The following is a 21900-nucleotide window of genomic DNA, read 5'->3' on the forward strand; positions in this document are numbered from 1 at the left end:
TATTTAAAATCAATACATTACTATCTACTAAAATTTATTTCACAAAAAAATATATAACTAAATGAACACAAATTTGTGCATGATATGCTGTGCATTTGTGGATTGCTGCTTTCATTGTGGATTTTAATATACTTTCAAAACATGCTCACAAATTCAAAATAAGTGCATTCTACCCACTTCATTTACATTTATGCATTTGGCTTTTGACGCTTTTATCCAAAGCGGCTCACAGTGCATTACAAAGTATACATTTACTTTAAGCATGTGTGTTCTATGGGTTCAAACTCTCAAACTTTTGCGCTGCTAATGCAATGCTTTAGCATTGAGCTGTACAGGAGCACTGTATATGTTTTCTCAAGACAATCAAATATCTTCCACATTGTGCTGACCAAAGGTCTCACCTTTTTCATGTTACTAACCAGTGTGTTCATAGAACTGGTAATATCTATTTGTAAACTGAATTTTCTGAGAGCTTCAACTTGTATCACCGGATCCAATGTAAAGCAGAAACACTCACACTGTTTTTAATAATAGCTGTATTTGACCCTTCACCCACCCGATCAATCATAACACAACAATATAATGGCTGTTTCTCATATGAAAGGCTGCATCCTTCGGAGATCACATTTGTAGGCTGCATACCTCATAAAGACATTATATTAACAATTGTAAAGTTGACTATTATTCTTAGATAATCGTAATTTGTTGTAATATGCGTATGACCTGCAAATATAATGCTCAGTTAACTTAAATAAACCAGGCTTGATAACATATGCAGCCTACATATGTGACCTCAGGAGGATGCACCCTTCTTTTAGATAAATGGCTAGTGTGTCCCTGTTGCTGTTCACCATTCTGTCCAAAGACCAAACCACAGAGTAATGTTAAAGCCGTATTGCTTTAAAATGCTCTGGTTGTAATTGCAATATGGCTTGAGTAGACAGTTTCAGTAGCTATTTATCTAGTAATAATGGTGTTATTTAAGCTGGTTATGCTATTTCTGCTGAGACAGAACAAAACCATTAAATGTCAAAAAAATCTTTAAATCATTAAATGTTACCTGCCATTTGTTTGCATGAAATAGCAACATTTAACTTTAAAATGATATTCAAATGTAATCATATTATAGTAAAATTATGAAAATCATCTGTCCTCAAATCACAACTCCCTATTTAGATTCAAATATATGTTAAACTATAAAAGTATTTTATAGGACAAAATTCTACGTCAATAAAAAATTAAGAACAAGGTAGGTTAAATCATTTGCCGTTACATATGTCCAATATGTCCAATAAATGAATACTTGTGAAAATGTTTAATCATTCAATCTATTAACACTTTATTTCGATAGTCCACTTTAGACATTTTACTAATTATAAGTAACTTTGCAACTACTTACCAACTACCAATCTTCAGAGAATTAGTAGACTGTCTGCTTAATATCTACTAACACTTTATTGTGATGATATCTCAATAGACATTCAACTGTCTATAAGTATCTTTGCAGGTGCATGTCAACTTATTCCACTAACCAAAACCTCTTCCCTAACCCCAACCTTTACAATCTACTAATACACTAATGACAGTTATTTGACGTGTAATTGCAAATTATTGAAAGTTAGTTGACATGTAGTTGCAAAGTTATTTATAGTTATTAGAATGTCTAAAGTGGACTATCAAAATAAAGTGTAACCAAATAGATTGATTGATTTTTACCATATCCTTCATGTACTGTGTAACTCAGCCATTAAGGCTGACCGTTATACAACCTTATAGCAGGTGGCTGTTTTTTGTTAGCAGTTTTGGGAAAACTTTAGTGAAACAGTCCAGGTCATGCTTCCCCCAAAATCAAAATGAAACAAAAGTTAATAAAGCTGTTTTGGGTCCAAAATATATATATTTTTTCCAATGGAGCATCTTCAAGTGCATTCTCGTTACCATACACTGTAAAAATAATGCTGAATTAGGTTAAAACAACTAAGTCAACATAGTATTTTGAGTTTTGACTTAATAAATAAAGTCTAACAATTTCACCTTGTTTTTATGAGTAAATGTAACATAAACATATATGTTGATTTGACAAGAATTCTGAATTTCTTTACAGTGTAATGCACATTTTACTAACTTACAGTATGTGGTGATTCCCATTACTCTAATACAGTAATTTCTTATTTTAAAGCCTGTTGTGTTTAAAAAACAACAACATCTACCTATTTAATTTAAACTATATATTATATTGTTATTATTCACTTTACAGTGAAGGGAATGATATTTATTAATGCAATGGTTATCGTGTTTTAAGCAAGCTTCTATATCCTGGCATTCGGATAGTAGGCTAGACAACTAAGGACATAAATAGCTGAAACTGTTGCATAGTGTATAAAACCCTTGTACCTTTGCATGTGCAATGTAAATGTAAATGTTTTAATTTTTACAGTTAACACAGGTGTTTCAATTATAGTTTAGAGACTTCTTCATTAGTTTGTCTCTTTATTGTCAATCATCTTCGGGTTTTATTTTTCATTATGAATACATTCATATCTGTTAGTACTTAAAGATGTCCAAAAATTACGAAATTATTAGTAAACCCAGTGTCATATTGCTCAATTAAAATATCTTCTCTTTGTCATGGGTCGAAAACAAACCAGGCCACACCATCTACAAACAGATACCAGGTACCGTTCATTCTATTTGGAGAAAATTTCTCTCATTATCTTCTCTTTGTTTTGGACATGCTCAGCAGCTCAACAGATGAAACCACAAGATACGCAGTCACAAAAGGCTCCAAATGTGGAAAAAAGACAAGAGAAACCAACAGTTTCAATTTTCTAATCAAACCAGATGTGTGCCAACATAACTAAGGACTTTATTTACCAAATCTTTTTCCCTGTATTATCCACAAAAAAAGTGATCTCTTCATATATAGATATATATTATAACATAAGCTGTCATAATATATATTATAACATTATATAATCCTTTAGTGTCTCTTTTGGGATTTATTTTCTATTTTCAGGTGCCCATGCAGTCCTTAGAAAGCACAACATTCTGAGACGACTTGAAAATGTGGACGTGTGACTCCTCAGCTGGACTTAATGCGTTCCTCAATGTCCTCGGCGAAAATCGCCGACTGCACCTCATCAACAAAAGAGTCATGGATAAAGAATGTGACATCCTCCAGTAGAGCTGACCACACCCGCTTTTTAATACCATTTTTTCATAATTTTTTTCTATTTTTATATAATAATAATGACTATAGAATTATCCTTGATTTAAATTCAAAAGTAGTTCCTCTGTCAATTTAAATAAATAATTTTGGCAATCTTCGTAATAGTGATATTGAAAATAAAGAAATGATTACATAAAAAATCCAACTCAGTCAGAAAAGAGGGCAAGAGAGGAGGAAAGTGTAAAAAAAATTCAGAGATAGTGAGATAGAAAGAAAGATATACAGATGCAAAGAAAACTATTAATTTCTTTAACAATTCAAAATGTATGTACAGGACTCATCTTTCTCAGCAGGTCCTCACGTGTGTATTTGTGTGACAGTGCAATGTGGTCCGTAGCTATAGTCCTGTGTTATACCAGTGTGTACGACTTTGCGTAGGGGTTGTTGCTCTGTTTCAGGTGTCCTCTGGAGTCTAGCAGTGATTCCTGGGAGCTGCTGAGTTTGGCGGCCTGGGCCAGGTCGCCCGGCTCACGCTGTGGCAGTGTGGAGGAAGTTCCTGGTTGCCACTGCTGTACAGCCTCTCTGCTGGGGGGGCCGGAGGAAGAGAGGGCGGACGAGGGCGTCTCAGAGGGTGTCGGGGCCAGCAGGGCTGGCCTTTTCACTATTCGGCTCTTCTGTGGGTCCATACAAGTCTGGCCTGTGGCCTCTCGACCTGAAGGGGGCGCTCCCCGATTTAGCAGGAAGTCCATGCGTAAGTATGGTGGTAGATGGACTAGTTCACCTCCTACAAGACAGGCCCAGTTGTGTAAGTGTGAGCACTATTCAAACATGGAATTTGATTTTCAATTTTCTTAATTGCACTTTTTCGGTTCAGTATTACAGTTCAAGAGGTATACATTTATTTTTAACTTTCATTATTGAGTTTGGGTCTTAATAGTTCTTAGTTAGCTCTTACTGAATACCGTCTATATAGGCAGCAACATTCTAAGGCTGCGTCCTTATGACAGGTTGCAACGTAAATCTTTGTTGACTGTTTAAAGCTTTACTGAATTTGAGTAAAAATGTCTAAGTAGTCCTAAAACAACCAAGAAGGATTTGCGTGGCAGCAATAATGCAGAAGCGTGAGACAAACAGATATTTAAAGTGGTCATGCACTGTATTTATTCAGATATGCAAAAAAGTTACCCTGTCTGTGAAAACCTAAAGCCTTTTTTATTTACTTTTTTCTACATAAAACCTTCTACATCATGGAAAAAACATTCTTTGTCTTTGTATCTTTAATATTGAGTAAGGCCATGTCAAAAATTTAAATCAATGTAAAATCAAATTTGATTCTCCAAATCTCATAATTATTAGTTCAAGACACTTTACCCCAAACTTTGTAAAAAGGTATAATAGTTAAGAATTGTTCCATCTTTTGGTACAGCCTTTATCAGGTACAGATCATGTGCCTATGATCAGGGTTTGAAATTAACACCCGACAACCTACCAAATGTTGGTAAAATCAGCTGTGGCAGCAGTGGTGTAGTCTACGTGATACGCAGGACTACGCCGTATACCCACTAGAAATTGTCAATTGTCAAGGATTTCCGTATACCCACTAAAAATAGCGTGAGGATGCGTAACAGCATGGTTTTGTGACATTTCAAACTTTTAGTCATAATTTAGATGTGAAGCACTAACCATTTTCATGCTACACTTGCTACTTTAGCGGGTTTAAATGGATATACATAAGCTATATATTTGATGACTTCCTGCCGAACTGCGCGATCCGATCGGCGTATGAAATTAAATTACTACTATAGTGGCGGTAGAGTGACTGGGGCGCAGACTGCTGTGGCGCCACAAGAACCCACAAGCGAGTGACAACAAAGTAGCGCGAGAGCGATTCCAGTTATCACATGGAGAAATCTGCTTTGAATCGCTCTCGCGGTACTTTGACATCACCAAGAGGTCTGCTTAGTGCCAAATGAAGTCGAACCTACAGTCTAGCTGCTCACGCGACACTGTAAACAAACAGTCAGTGGAGAAGTGAACGAGAGTTATCCGGAGAGTTAACAACGCACATGTGAGTAAACAACATTTAAATCATCAGTCCAGTTTAATACTTTATCTGGAGGTAAGGTTTTAAGTGCAATAAAATAAGCCCGTTTATGTCCTGATGGTTTCAGCATGCTTGTGCTTCACAGTGTTAAACTTCCCTTCTCCGTGTTCATTTATATATCTACGTTCAGGATGTATATGATCTTAAACTTCTGTGAGGAAATTCATGTCTGCGTTGATGTTCAGTTCAGACTTGCAAATTAAATATCATTTTCTTCACTTGGTTTGGGTGTCTAATATTAGGCTACATGATGATCTTGTAATAATAATTAAGTAAAAGCCTATTTTCATTTTTAGACAATGCTTGTATTATATGCAAAAAATAAGCTTTTTATATCAATGACTATGCAAATTTAATTATTAGAATTTGCTGTATTAGAGTTAATTCATGGTCATTTTAAATGTGTATTAATTAAAAACATTTACACCATTAAATTACACATGGTAATGTTATCAATAGTTATGCATGTGTTAGCCACGGATTGAAGATTGTAAACAGTTTATTTAATTTTAATTAACAGTTGAGTAAGTTTTAGATGTTGATTAACACTAAACCAGTCTAAAAATCAGTCCAGTTTCCCCAGCTGTAAACCCATTGGCTGTTAAACTCTTTTTTTTCTTATAATAAACTGACATGTTGATAACACATTCAGTTTATGTGTTTATTAGTACACTTTCAGAATGCTCTGTTACATGAAGATCCATACTGTATGCATCTGTGAGTGTGGTGGTGCGTTGCGCTGGGACGAGTGAGCATAAGGGTGAGAGGGGAAAAATCAGAGTATACTCACTACAAAAATCTAGACTACACCACTGTGTGGCAGGTAATGTTGTCAAATCACTAGCCAATTATGCAGGTTACTTTTTATAATTATGTTCAATTGTTAATTTATTTGTAAAGCTAATGTGAGCCAAATCTCAACAGTTGTAGCGCATATACTTAAATTGTGAGTCATCATGGTATATAAATACAGCATTATTGCGCAGCATCTGCTTATCTGCATTTTACTTCCTGCTTTGCTACTGTTCGGACGCTTTTACTTGCGCTCTGTGCTTTGCGCTTTTGCTTTTTCACTTTTTACATCAGTTGATTCAACTACCAGCAGTTCAGCACAGTGCTCAAACTAAACAATTGGGCACTCACACTAAAACTACAAATCGGACCACTGTATGTTCTGCCGACCCTGCCAGAACATACAGCGGAGCTTCATCGTGGTCCTTCTCAACATAAAGCTGGTGAGTCCTGTGAACCTAATGTTTTTAAACAGGTCATAGTGAGCTCAGAGAAAACCTAAGTAATTGAGGACACAAACCATGGCATAAACAGGGTGCGAGACCCAAAAGTGCTCAAGACATTAGACTGTCACAAGTGTCACAAATTGCTGCATTAGCATCATCTACCCCAGATATGTAGATATTGGTATTCTACCACCCCCTGTACGGCTTGAAAATAGATTTGAAGCACTAATGAGTTTGGGTGAAGAATCCCCAAATGTTAATGGACACAGATCACATCAGCCAGTAGCTTACAGAGCTAACAGACACTCAATATCATACAGGGACCGGCGCTTCGCTCAGACAGCAGCCGAGCCAAGCACGCTGATAGTGGGTGACTCTATTATCAGAAACTTTGAAAGCAAGGCTACCCGTACATGAAACATAAGTCTGTCAGTCGGATTGTCATACATGTGGGAAAGAATGATATTCGGAAAGAGCCGTCTGAGCTCCTTAAGGGGGATTTCAATGAACTTTTTGAAACACTTGCAAGACTGAAAGTTCAATCTTTCATCAGTGGATTTTTCCCAGCCCGATGAACAAATATGTTTTCTCGACTACTAAGTTTAAATTCATGGCTGCAAAAAACCTGCACCATGAGAGGACTGAATTACATTGACAATTTTTTATATCTTCTGGAGTCAAAGGCAACTTTTTGACACAGATGGTATCCACCCAAACAAACTAGGTGCTAGGTTGCTTAAAGACAATATATTTTTCTCCATGCATCATCCATCAGCTGAGTGTGCCAGTCCACTACTGAATAGCGAAAATGACCACAGGATTTTACACCAGCACCTGGATGGACATTCAGATGACAAGGATAAAACTCTGCAGTCACAACAACTACTGTTCACAGACACAGCTCAGGCTGAGCCCTGCCCACCCAAACACCCAGTGCTTTAAGTGGGCCGGAACGCCCCGGTACTCAGTACCGCCACTTCTAAAAATAGCTCTTGAGCGTACCACCACCTCTCCGTGCGCCCAGAACGTGCTTTTAGCGTACCGGAACGCTCATTTGCACATCTGTATAAAAATCAGAGGTTTAATTTAATCCTTTGCTGCGCTGCGGCTTTTCAGAGCGCCCTTAATGTACACTTCCTAATTCATCCCACCGAGAGCAGAGACTACATTACCCATACACCCTTGCGTTTACAAGTTAAAAGCGCATGCGTCCGTCAGTCAGTGTCAACGTGCCCTGGAGAGGTGTTTGAAACGCGCAACCAGCTGCTCGGTTAAAATGAAAATACAATGAACACTTAATATGCCCTCCTTGTTTTAGACTCTAACTAGTAAAAGAACACAGTCTGAATCAGAGGACTCGCTGACATCCCACCAAGCCAGAATGATAGCTGCAGTTCAGACGCAAGCCTTGTAGGTACGTGATAATCTCCGCTGTCGCGGCTGTCAGTTTGGTTCCCCTCGACGCAACTTCGGATTTCCTCAGGCGATGTGCAGAAAACATTCTTGAAATTGTAATATACATTTAGTTTAATTGCTAAACTACAAGTGAACGAAATTTCAATGAATTTGAACGACGTACACAGTAGTTTTACCACACGCAAAATGGAAAACAATGGGACAAAATAAATGACTTTCGAGTTTCAAATGGCCAGTATTTTGTTATTCTTGAACCCATAGACATGGTCTTGGTGTCATTTTTAAAAAAAATTAAGCTCTTTCTATCTGAACAACTAGTTTTAGCATTTAACCATGCTGAAAATGTTAATCACATATCTACCTTTTGCACATTTTATTTATGTTCAAAAGCTCTACAGTAGCTCTTTCTAATGGTATTTTTTTCAAAATCCTTTTGCACATTTTATTTATGTTCAGTGGCTATTTCTAGCTCAAGCAAATCCACAAACTTATAAAAGGATTTATTATTTTTTACAAGGTCGTCTGTTGACTGCTGAATATAAAACTATATATATATATATATATATATATATATATATATATATATATATATATATATAGAGAGAGAGAGAGAGAGAGAGAGAGAGAGAGAGAGAGAGAGAGAGAGAGAGAGAGAGAGAGAGAGAGAGTACCGGCACCTCTTTTGGGCCACTTAAAGCACTGCAAACACCCAAGGACGTTTCTGTTGATAATGACGAGAGAAGGAATGATAACACTCCCTCCCAGCCTTCAGGAACACCAGAATTACAGCTGATGTCGTCACACTCTCTCTTTCTCTTTCTAACATCACCACTTCTCTGATTTTCAGAGAAAATGGAGAAACTGGTATTTGCTGGAACAAAGCTCTCCCACTCTATTGCTGCGAGTCACCAAATCCCCCCCTCCATCTGAGAGAGCACTCCAACCTCTGCCTCAACGTCAGGGATCACACCAGCCCTCATCTGCAAACAGCACTGGTAACTGATGTGTGTTGGGTTCCCGCTACGTCAGCAGTAGCAATTATAAATATTTTAAGAACAAGCGGGCGCCCGATGTCCCTTTAGCTTTCCCTATCTCTGTCCTGACATGTGATAGAAAGACGAAGGCCTTCTCCAGCCGCACAGCAATTCTATCTAATCTACTGCCTATTATACATCATTCTGAGATTGATACAGTGCCAAAACCAGTTACTGTTAAGTTAGCTTCTGAACATCCGTTCACTAAAGAACAAATCCTTTTTAGTTAATGATCTTATCACCACTAACAACCTGGACTTTATGTTTCTAAATGAAACCTGGTTAGATGACAGCTGCAGTGCTACAGTCCTCAATGAATCAGCCCCACCCAACTTTACTTTTATAAGTGTCTGTAGAGCTGTTAGAAGAGGTGGAGAAATACCTGCTTTATTCAAAGATGACTTTCAATTCAAGCAAGTGTTACTTGGTGATTACCAGTCTTTTGAATATTTGTGTATTGCTCTAAAAGGTAAACCACGGATTCTGTTTACAATTATTTATAGACCTCCCAAATACACCTCAGCATTTGTTGATGAATTCACAGAACTTTTATCAACAATTTCCTCTGAATTTGATTATTTTGTTATTGCTGGAGATTTTAATATTCATATAGACAATGCAGAAAACAATACTGCAATTGAACTGTTAAATGTTTTAAACACTTTTGATCTGACCCAGCACGTGCAAGGTCCTACACACAATCGGGGACACACTCTTGATCTGCTCATTAACAAGGGTCTAAACATTTCATCCACTGTAATCAAGGATGAAGCGCTATCTGACCATTTCTGTGTTTACTTTAATTTATTGATCTGTCCTGCCACTGATGCTAGATCTGTATATGTCAAAAAAAGGTTCATAAATGAGAACACCAGTGAGGCATTTATGAATGCTATATCAATGTTGCCAAACATATCGGCAGACTCTGTTGATGTTCTCCTTGAAAACTTTAACATAAAAGTTAAAGATGCCATTGATGGTATAGCTCCAGTAAAGGTCAGGGTGATCACTGGCAGACGTAAAGCACCCTGGAGAAACACAACAGCAGTACAGCGCATGAAAAGAGCATGCAGAAAAGCTGAACGTATGTGGCAGAAAACAAAACTTGAAGTACAGTACAGCATCTATAAGGACAGTCTTCGTGCTTTCAATGTAGAACTAGGCACAGCTAGACAGACCTTCTTTTCAAACATTATAAACAACAACATAAACAACACTCTTTGCTACTGTAGAGAGACTAACAAACCCTCCAAATCAAGTTCCTAGTGAAATGCTCTCAGACAACAAATGCAATGCGTTTGCAACCTTTTTCTCTGAGAAGATCAGTAATATCAGAATGGCGATCAATACGGCCTCAAATTGTACTGTGGTCAGTCAGATATCATTGCAACAACCTCAGAAATTAGTCATTCTCTCAGAATTTGACATAATTTATATAAAAACCTTGGAAGAAACAGTACAACATCTTAAAGCATCAACTTGCAGCCTTGACACGCTCCCCACATCTTTTCTCAAAAGGGTACTTAACTGCTTAGAAACTGACCTCTTAAAAATAGTAAACACCTCTCTGATCACAGGCACTTTTCCAGAGTCATTAAAAACAGCAGTTGTTAACCCTCTCCTAAAAAAGAGTAACCTAGACAAAACCATACTTAGCAACTACAGACCAATCTCAAATCTTCCATTTATAAGCAAGATCATTGAAAAGGTTTTTTTCAATCAGCTGAACAAATTCTTAAACTCAAATGGCTATCTAGACAATTTTCAATCTGGTTTCCGTCAGCATCACAGCACAGAGACAGTGCTCATAAAGATAATAAATGATATTCGCTTGAACTCTGATTCAGGTAAAATATCAGTGCTGGTGCTACTAGATCTTAGTGCTGCCTTTGACATAGTAGATCACACCATATAATTGAACTCCCACAGGGTTCAATTCTTGCACCGCTTCTGTTTAATTTGTATATGCTCCCACTTGGTCAAATAATGAAAAAGAACCAAATTGCTTACCACAGCTATGCAGATGACACCCAGACATACTTAGCCCTGTCACCCAATGACTTCAGCCCCATTGACTCTCTATGTAAATGCATTGATGAAATTAACTGTTGGATGCGTCAAAACTTCCTCCAGTTAAACAAAGACAAAACTGAAGTCATTGTATTTGGAAATAAATAACAAATGAAACTATCAAGGTTAATACTTACCTTGACTCTAGGGGTCTAAAGACACAAAATAAAGTCAGAAATCTTGGTGTAATTTTAGAGTCTGACCTTAATTTCAGTAGTCACGTGAAAGCGATAAGCAAATCAGCTTACTACCATCTCAGAAATATTGCCAGAATTAGAGTATTTGTCTCAAGACAGGACTAAGAGAAACTTGTTCATGCTTTCATCACAAGCAGGGTGGATTACTGCAATGGACTCCTTACTGGGATCCCCAAAAAGACCATTAGACAGCTGCAGCTCATACAAAACACTGCTGCCATAATTCTGACCAGAACCAAGAAATCTGAGCACATCACTCCAGTCCTCAGGTCCTTACACTGGCTTCCTGTCACATTTAGAATAGATTTTAAAGTATTGTTACTCGTTTATAAATCACTTCATGGCTTAGGACCCAAATACATGACAGATATGCTAACTGAATATAAACCTAACATATTACTCAGATCATTAGGATCCGGTCAGTTAGAAATACCAAGGGTTCACTCAAAACAAGGTGCGTCAGCATTTAGTTATTATGCCACCTCTAGCTGGAATCAGCTTCCAGAAGAGATCAGATGTGCTTCAACAGTAAACACTTTTAAATCTAAATTAAAAACACATCTGTTTAACTCTGCATTTACTGAATGAGCACTGTGCTGCTTCACACTGACTGCACTTTGAAAGGGGGTTCACTTTGGAATGGTAGTTCTGTCATCGTGTTCTCATCCTCGTGTTGTTCTGGGCCTGTGTGGGGTTTTTTTTCTGGTGGGCACGGGGGAGGATATTTTGGGAGGTGGTGGTGGGCGCGCAGCGGTAGGTGGCCGTGGACTTGCATGGTAGGAATAAAAAAAATATGATGGAACTTCTTACCATCATTTAACAAAATATCTTCTTAGTCATTTATCCAAATACTTACAAAATATTTTTTTCCCTACTATGGAGGTCTATGGTCGCTTGCTGCTGTGTGTTTGCCGTCATTTCTCGGGGTATCTTCTTCTGTGTTCGTCGGAGAAGGGGGATGCGTGCGGGTTTGGAGCGGCGTGGGGATGGGTGGATGGTGACAGAGTTTTTAATTTTGAAGTGAACTATCTTTAACTCAAGTCACTTTTACTCCTGTTTTATTCTTTTTAACTGTTTTTATTAAAATCACATTTATTTTCTTTAATTGTTATTTTAAATTCTCATGTATCTTTGTTTTTATTGTGATTTTATCGTGTATCTCTTATTTTTACATTTTCTTTTTTATATATTGTTTTCTCATTTATATGTAAAGCACTTTGAATGACCTCTGTGTATGAAATGTGCTATACAAATAAACGTGCCTTGCCTATCTGTGGCTTTCTTGAACACAATCTGCCACTACACAACAAAAACAGCGGCACGTTAGATTCAAGACTTGAACATAATAATGTGGTGATCTTTAGCAGGGGTTACCCCAGCGTAAAAGGAAAGACCTCAACTCTTAAATCTAATATCTTCTCTAATTGAAATTTCATTTGACAAGTTACTTGAGGTACAGTATTTGGCTCATTAAATAAGTGAATGCTGGGATATCATGACAGTAATTCGGGGCATACTACTGTCATAGGACATTCTGTAAATGAGGGGTACTGTATTACATGTGACTTGTTCCAATAAGGGATGTGTTTAGAGTTCATTTCACATTCAGCGGCCTTTCTTGTGACCATAAAGTCGATGTCAATGCAACGTGGGATGCCCGCTGCACTGGCATTATAAAACAGTGGCTGTGCTCTAATTGAGGCTTTTGTAAGTGCACACAGTGCCCAGACACATTCACAATGAGACAGTAACCCTAAACCTGTAACCCAAGATCAGTCTGGGCCTAAAATCAGCCCTTGGAGACCCAGACAGTGGCAATTTTAGACCTATTGATGCTAAACAAACACAGCAATGTGTCTGCACATCAGATTTCCAACCTACAGCCATCAATAAGGCACTCCCTGTTGGTCTAAAGTAAAAAAAAAATGATTGCAAAAATATAACATTTTCCATCATGATGTAAACAGTTCTTTTCAGAAGTACTTTCTAGTGCAAAGAATCATGTCTGCCCAATATTGATGTCACTGCACTGGCTGCCTGTTACATTTTGAATAAAATAAAAAGTTTGAAAATCATTAAATAAATAAGGCATTAGGTGATTTTCTCAGTACAGTGTATAAGCAAGCTCCTATCAGATTATATGCCTAGTTCGTGTTTATTGTGGTCAAAGGGGTCAACCAAACTAATTTCTCTTCTGGTTTTTGGGGATGTTTCTGGGTTATTACAGATTGGCCTCTTTCTTAATACTAATGTAAATGTAACTGTTCAACTACAATCTTATAGACATTTAAAGAGCCCCTATTACACTGACAAAATAATGTTATTTTGTGTATTTGGTGTAATGCAATGTGTTCACGTAGTTTATGGTTAAAAACACAAAATGTACATTATTGTTGCTCCTCTATGCCCCGCCTTTCTGAAACACGTAGATTCCTACAAAGCCAATTGTTCTGAAAAGCCTGGTGTGCTCAGATAGGCCAGCTATCCAGTGTGTTGTAATTGGCCGTATACCTCAAGTGTGTTCAGGAAATGTGACGCTCCTTACCATATATGGAAGATCAACTCCCAACCGGAGATAATATTGTCTTTACTACCTTATCAATAAGAGCCAAATCTGATTCAGAAAATGCAGGTGACCAAGCAGATCAATCAACTTGCCAGCACGGCTTGAGCAGAACGTAACAGATTGATTAGGTAAGGATACTAAAACAAACCATGTATGCATTTGTAATGGTACTGCAGAACTGACAAACAACAAAAGCTACTCTACACTGTTCAAAACACATGTCTGAATCATGGTTTAAATAGTCAGTAGCAAATAGCTCTAAATATAAAAACACAGACTTCTTCAAGGCTGTGAGTTAGAAGTGTGAATCATTTTAGCTAGTTATAAGCACATATTTCATGCAGCTATATTTATGTATTTGCTAAATCCTGTAACTTTCAGTCCTATTACAGTATCAAACTGCGTCCATTTTCCATAACATAAAAAAATACAAATTTTTAAGATTTAAAAAAATTCAAGTATTAATACTCTTAATAAAAATCCCATGTAACATTGATTTACAAATAAATTAGCCAAGGTTTTCCCCTTATTATTTACTTAGAAATATGCATTTCTACTGAACACAGCCCCTAAAAAATAAAACGCCTTTAAACAATGTGCTTACTTTAGCTGCTTTATAAAGTGCTCGGTTTCCATTTCAAACAACAAGGTTTATAAAACAGATTCTACGTTTGTTTTTTGAGTACATGTAAGCTATGCATCAATAACCTCTTCCCATTGGTGTTAGTCTTACCGGGTCTGTGTGCTTTAGGCACGGCCATATTCATGACCCGGCTGGCGTCCTGTGGTTTTGGTGGGGAAGCAGTGAATCTGCAGATGCCTGACTCTGATGGTGTGCTGGACGTCAGGCTGTCTGTGTAGTCATTGGTGCCGGCTGTCATCTGTTCGGATGACGTGTCTGAGATGAAGCACTCTGTGATCGTAAACTTAGCGTGTCGCAGCTGCTCCTCCATCTTGGCGTGTTCATAGGCTCGGGCTAACTCTTCGTATGTTGAAGAAGCGCTTTCTGTAGACACCATACTGCTGCGAGCACGGTCTGTGAGAACATTCATACATTTTAAATTCCATTGCTTTTCTCTATAGATGTGTGTTGGTTAAAATGAGAAGAAATTGTCAACACTACTCATTTTGCCCTAAATAAATAAAACCACAGCAGAAAGATTATTCAGTAATAACTAATAATAATAATAATGAAACAGACAGGATGACCTTTCAATGACCTGGAAGCACCATGGAAGCAGTCATGGTGCATCCAGGTCATTATAAGGTCATCCTGTCTGTTGACCTTAAAGGAGGGCATTCATATTATAATTTTAACAAGTTGCATATTTTTAAATGGACTTAGTTCTGCACTAGGGATAAAAGTTAAGTTTCTAAAATTGCTTTATGCAGTAGTAAATTACAGGAAACAAACACAACCTGCTCTTTCATGATATGACCCTCTGTTACATATATAACATGTTGGCAGTTACCCGTGTCCTGAGAGGGGCTGACGCTGTAGCTGTCGCTCTCTTTGTCCACAGAGCCTGTAGCGCGGGGTGTTGGTAGCCTCCAGTCAGTAGTGAGAGTATGTGATGAAACAGGAGGATGTGGACGGTTCAAAGTCCACTGGCTGGCATAGCGGCTGCGTGTGGCTGGACCTGCTTTAGCCGTACGGCGGGCAGTGGGGTCTAAGGAAAGAGATATAAACAGCTAATAAAAAATGACTGTTACCAGAACGATGCAGAAAAGTTATTTACAGCAAGCAATAGCCTTGATTTATTTATTTTTAATTTATTTTATTTTTTGGGTGTCTTTTAAATTTTCACAGACAGCCCAAATTCTGCCTTGTTTTAGCCTAGACGTCCCGGCTGTGTTTGGATGTCTATTAGCATTCTTTAAAACACAAAATTGCTTGCTGGGTTACATGACACATCACAAGTTGGATCTCCAACAAGAGCAGAATGATTTAATGATAAAGGCCACAGCTCGGACAGCCCTAAATGTTTTGTACAGCCACCTATAATATAACCTGCCAGATATACCTAAAACAATGCTTACAACAAGAAGATGTTCCCAATTCACATACTTACTTTCCAAATTTACTTCTAATCTAGATAAGTTCAGCTCTTACTTGTACCAGGTCTAGCGTCAGACACATCTACTAGTGGTCCGGTGGCTTGGGATAGAGACTGGTAGTGCACTGTGTGGGTGACAGTTGATGACTTCTGCTTTGAAGTTTCTCCAAAGTCATTGTCGGTCAACAACACTGTGGAGCGGTCATCTGAAAAAAACCCCAGAGGTGACTGGTTAAAACCAAAGACTGTAGATATTAAAAAAGACTTTTATCTACTTAATAACAATGCTTAAAGGGATAGTTTGTCCAAAAATGAAAATTCTGTCATAATTTTCTCACTCTCATGTTGTTACAAACCTGTATAAATGTAACTTTTCTAATGTACACAAAGGAAGCTATTTTGAGGAATGTTTGTAACCAAACCAACTATGGAAGTGAATGGGGCTCATGAACGGTTCCTTTGTGTTCATCAGATAAAAGAAATATACAGGTTTGTAACAACATACAGTACTGTAAGAGTGAGTAAATGATGACAGAATTGTATTTTTTGGGTGAATTATCCCTTTAAAGGTGCATTGTGTAACATATAAAAGAAAAACAATCTCATGACAGAAATGCAATATAATCTACATTATCAGTTGTGTATAAAGACCTCACAAAAGAACTGTATTGTTTTCATTACCTTAGAATGAGCCATTTTTATCTACATACACCACGGGTCCCCTTACTTAGAAGTTGCCATTTTGCACCACCATGTTTCTATAGTAGCCTTAAACTGATCAATTGTTTTATACAGCGCATTTTGTCACTAAATTGTCTCAGGCGCTGATATGTTTGTCCTATGGCAGCTATCAAAGTTTCACTATGCGTTTCAAAATGGAGTCGTGAGCTGTGGACTAAGCCATTGTTTACAATTCACAATCTTACCACTAGATGTCACAAAAAATCTACACACTGGACATTTAAGAAGGCTGGTCTAGAATCGTAAGTTCCCCCTTTAAGTATAATAAGCTAGTGGGGTCAGATGCAAAAGTTGGTAAACGCCACCTAAGATTTTGAGATATTGACCGAATGCACGTATTGTGTGTTCATCAAAAACTTTTGCTTAAAATCCGCTTTATCCCGGTCTCAGGCCATTCAAGAATACTGGTTTGTTGGTCGAGTCCATTAAAGGGACACTTCACTCATTTGCATTAAGCTTTGTATAGTTAGAACCCCAGACATGTTTTTGAATGGTCATGCATAATTTTCTCAGTTGCCGCTGAGACAGGAGAAATACAGATTTCAGTGTTGCACTTCCTTTATTTCAATGATGTAAAAATCATCATTTTGCATCATTGAAAGAAGGAAGTCCAATATCTTTGTTGAGGGAGTGAGACTGCAAACACCCCTTTTCTCGGTCAAATAGGCACCAAATTCTAAATGTATGTTACATTTCACCTACAAATATAACACACTTTCAATAAAGATTAATGTTTCTATGGGTGAAATGCTCCTTTAAGAGTCTGAGGAAAAAGCTAATTTACAACAATACATGTCAGACTGAGCTCTTCAAATGATTCTCTGAGAGAGGGGCTCTGTAAAAAGTGTTGTAAACTTAAAGCGATGTCCCCTTCCCGAAGCGCAAAAACGTAGTTTGGAATTTGTCCATGCTCTCTCTCGCCAGGCTTGGCTGTGCAGGGGCGATTCTAGGTTTTTAATATTAGGGGGCTTTTGTATTGGGAGCTGATTTAAATGTTTTTTTTTTTTTTGTTTTTTTTTTTTATAATTTGGTTAGATTTTTATACTAACCTTGATGCAATATTCCACTGTATTTAAAATAAGTGTATAACACCTGTGTGAATTTACTTTTGTGTACTTACTGCCTTTAATATATTCTGTGCATGACTACATTTTCTTCTAACACCACATCCACAAATGTTTCCATTGAATGAACATAATATGACCAAACATGATATGGTTTTAAAGGATGTTCTCAATGATTGTTAAGAACTGGAGATAAGTATAGATAGGAAAACATCTTGTATTGCTCCCACATCACAGTATATAAATGATTTTATAATATTGAACTACATAGATGCAGAAGTCATCTATCAGTTAGCATATTCCCATTTGATGTGTCCTCTTCGCCTTGACCAGAGTATTCTGTATGAACTTGAAAAGGTGCTAAAAAGCAGACTTAAAGATGGCATGGAGCTGAAGCCTGTAGCTTAGCTGGATGGGGCTAAGCCCTCCCAAAGCCTCCCCCTTGACACCGGGCCTGAGTTGCTATAAAAATTAATGTGGAAGTTGCCACCACTAATATGGTGGCACTGTTGACCCATGATCCAGCAGCCAATGCGCTGCCTAGTTATTTCTTTAATGTCTATGCTCTGTGCCTCCATAACAAAATGGGAGGGGGGGGGGGTAGGTGTGAAATACAGGAGAGCCCAGGGAAAAATGAGAGTGTTGAGGTATGATAAGGAGCTTACCGATTGTCTCCATAGTGTCCCTTTCCTCGATGAGTAGCTGAGCTCGTGGGATATCGATGTGCATCCTCAGAGTCTGCTGCTGTTTGTTCACTGTGTCCGGCGTACGGGCGTTTTTACTGGAGACACACACACACAAACAATACAAAAGGAATTACATTCATTGCAATGCATACTGACATTTACGGCAATATTATATTAGATATTTACCTCATTAGCATCTCTGCCAAGCTCTTCGCATCTGTTTAACAGTGAGAGAAACAGGAAAGACATGGATGGAAAATATTGCTTGAAAGAAACTTCTGTATATCACCAGCATCTCAGAGAAATCAGAGTTGAATTAAAGAACATCAGTTCACTAAATCTTATTCACATTTATTCATGAATGTCACCTGAAAGTGGCACTTTGCTGCTCATTGCAAAAGTCTGTCTTTAGTTATTATTCAATTTATTGAACATTTATTTTATATTTATATCACTGTAAATAAAAAAAATTGTATTTGCAGAAGGATATACTTGTTTACTGCGATGTATTAAATATTCAGAGGCTCCACACATAGTCATGGCTCCACACATTGGATGACAGCGCTTTACGTTGACATTACACTGCATTTAAAAAAAAGTATTATTGTTGTTCTGTGACAATGTGAGGGTCTGTAATATTAAAATAAACCCACCACATGCTTGAAAACATTGCAGTTTGAGTAACTGTTTTGTGAATGAACACCCCACTGTACTGTAAAAAATACTTTGCTGCCTTAAAGTCATTTCAACTTACTATTATTTATCTTGACTAGAGATGAGTTGTTATAACTACAGGTGAGTTGTTATAACTTATAAAATTAAGTTGACTTTTCTAAACTATATTTTATAAGTTGTGACAGCTCATCTCTGTTGACATGACTTGTAAATCTGAGTTGATTTAACAAAAAATTTTAAGGCAGCAAAGTATTTTTTACAGTGTGGGAATCTGACACTTTGTAACATTACTGCTTGCACTCTGAAAGCAAATATGTAAATCTAATTTATAAAGTGTTAAATGTAGTAACTTTAGAAGCTTGAGAAGATAATTCTTTACATTTATATAGCGCTTTTCTGCAGCACTCAACGCGATTTAAATATGAATGGGGGAATTTTCTCAACCACCACAAATGTGCAGCATTCACCTGGATGATGCGACAGCAGCCATATTGCACCAGAACGCCAACCACACACCAGCTTATTAGTAGAGAGGAGACAGTGATATAGCTAGGGATGGGTATCGTTAAGGTTTTAACGGTATTACTACTCTTACCGGTACTGCTTAACGGTCCGGTGCTTTAACGGTATTCTTATCGGTACTTTGGCCAATGTTAACATTTGATCACACACCTATGTTCACATGATTAAGTTAATTATGTGTCTGCATTTCATTATTACAAATTAATTTCTGGATATCATTTCTAAATATTATACATATATTTATTAATGCACCAGCGTGAAAGCTGCAGAAAAAATACTCTAAATAGGATATTTAGGCTAAATAGATGTTTACATGCTGATTTTTCTTTATTTGGGATTTTAAAAAGAAGTAGAAAATATGTTGAATGCATAACGTTCAGCATTTCTCCCAAAAGAAATCAACAGAATTTCAACGTAAGGTAAGCAAACCAATTAGGGAGATTGTACATTTATTTTAAATGACGTGAACAATGTTGATTCAACATGATTTTAGCATGCATGCCTGACGTTGATGCGGCAACCACCAGAGATGATGGTTGAATTTTGCAGGCTGCGACCTTCTAAGGACGTATTTTATGACCGATTGCGTCACAGCAGCGCGACTTGAGGCTGTGACTTGTGTTAATATTATTCTGTTTATGTTGCGTATTTCTAAGGTTGATTAATTTTATATACTGTTGAATAGTTTAATCTACATCAACGTGTCATATTTTCTAAAATAAATGAATATTTTTCTGATTCCATATTTATTTAAATAAGTCAGAAACGTCTCCGCTGTGTCCTGCTGACAGGCGTGGTGGGCGCGTGCAACAGGTGACGCAAATTATAGGTCCTCCGAGGGTTAGACTGTCTCATTTCAGTTCTCTTCGCTGACTTCTGAGGCTGCCACCTTGAAAGACAGAGTGCTCCCCTTTTAAGGTTGTATGCTTAGAAGGTCGCAGCCCTTGAATTGGGACACAGCTTCTTTCTGCACGTAATACACTTTTGAAAGATGCTTTGACAGATTGCTTGTGTTTCCACCCTTACATGCAAACATCTTGTTGCACTTACCTGTATGACAACGAGCGTTGTCTGCATCAACTCTAGTGAAGTATAACCACACTTTTGAATGTTTTGCTCTATCCGCCATCGTCACTCTTTGTATTAAGCGGTAGTTTTCGTGCTGTTATGCGTGTGCGTGCGCCGCTCTCGTTGTTGTGGTTGTGTTTGACAGACAGCCAGCCTCCGCGGCGCGCATGAGAGATCTCGCAGATCTCACAGACAAACGTCTTAATCGAAAATTAGAAATGTTTGGTGAGATAAAATGTGCACGAAAACATTATTAAGCAAGAATACATAGTACATTTATTTTTATTTTTTTCTCCAGGACCGAAAGCAGAACCAATAGCGTCAGATCTTACTGATACTACGGTCTTTCATAATTTAGCCCCGGGGCCAGTTTAATACCGGGTTTCGGTACCCATCCCTAGATATAGCCAATTAGTATGAGGGGATAATTGTTAGGCCAATGGGCAAGTTTGGACATCCCATGATTTCAAATGACCACAGAGAGGTTTAATGTCTCTTTCGAAGGACGGTGCTTTTTTGACAGTATACTGTAGTGTCCACATCACTCTACTGGGGTGTTAGGACCCACTCAAACCATAGGGTGAGCACCCCCTGCTGGTCTCACTAACACCTCTACCAGCAGCAACCTGTTTCCCAGGAGGTCTCCTATCCAAGTACTGACCAAGCTCAACCCTACTTAGCTTTAGTGGGCAAGATGTCTTGGGCTACAGGGTGATATGGCTGCAACTTTTAGATAAGCATAAAAGTTTAAAATCTTTTATTATGGACTGCTCACTTGCAAGGAACAAGTTTTTTTTTTGTGCATTTATTTAAAAGTTGGACCAAATAATATTATGGACTGTAATTAAAATACAATTAGCCTAAATCAAAGGCCTCAAGTTGTAAATGCAATCTCGACTCTCTTTTTCTCTCAGCCTTTCAATAAGTAGATATTGCCTTTCATCAAAGATTGAGGTCAATGATCCTCAGCTTTAAGAGGTTGCAAGCACTGGTGTAAGAGAAAATGTTAGCTATTCTAAAATTTTTTTTGCCTCACTGGACATTATGTCTATACATTATGTTGTGATAATAACATGCACCTCGCAATCTCTTGAGTCTCTGCTCTCTCCTTCTCCTCCTTAGCACCAGAAGAACGATGAAGACCATGGAAATAGCCACTAGAATGCAGATGATTGTCACCATCATCTTGAGTCCCTCCGTACCATGCCTGGTTTCCTGACTGGGGTCCACTGTCGTTGGCAATGGTGCAATCGTGGCTGGAGATAAAATAATGAGTAATAGAGGAACATTTGG

General features: G+C 37.8%; 1 protein-coding gene across 2 annotated transcripts in view; it reads right to left on the reverse strand.

The window, feature by feature from the left end:
• Positions 1-1662: 1662 nt before the first annotated feature.
• dscamb (Down syndrome cell adhesion molecule b) overlaps positions 1663-21900 on the reverse strand; it is a 188912-nt gene continuing 168674 nt past the window's right edge. The window contains exons 27-33 of one of the 2 annotated variants that reach the window (XM_073815642.1): positions 21687-21863; positions 18529-18559; positions 18322-18437; positions 15914-16057; positions 15267-15464; positions 14528-14830; positions 1663-3953 (exon numbers count right to left, since the gene is read on the reverse strand). In XM_073815642.1, coding sequence (XP_073671743.1) covers positions 3580-3953; positions 14528-14830; positions 15267-15464; positions 15914-16057; positions 18322-18437; positions 18529-18559; positions 21687-21863 — 1343 coding nt within the window. In that variant the 3' untranslated portion in view covers positions 1663-3579. Of the gene's footprint in view, positions 3954-14527; positions 14831-15266; positions 15465-15907; positions 16058-18321; positions 18438-18528; positions 18560-21686; positions 21864-21900 lie in introns of both variants that reach the window. The other variant, XM_065281876.2, reaches the window with a different exon arrangement.

Source organism: Paramisgurnus dabryanus, chromosome 8, assembly GCF_030506205.2.
Source record: "Paramisgurnus dabryanus chromosome 8, PD_genome_1.1, whole genome shotgun sequence".
Taxonomy (NCBI): domain Eukaryota; kingdom Metazoa; phylum Chordata; class Actinopteri; order Cypriniformes; family Cobitidae; genus Paramisgurnus; species Paramisgurnus dabryanus.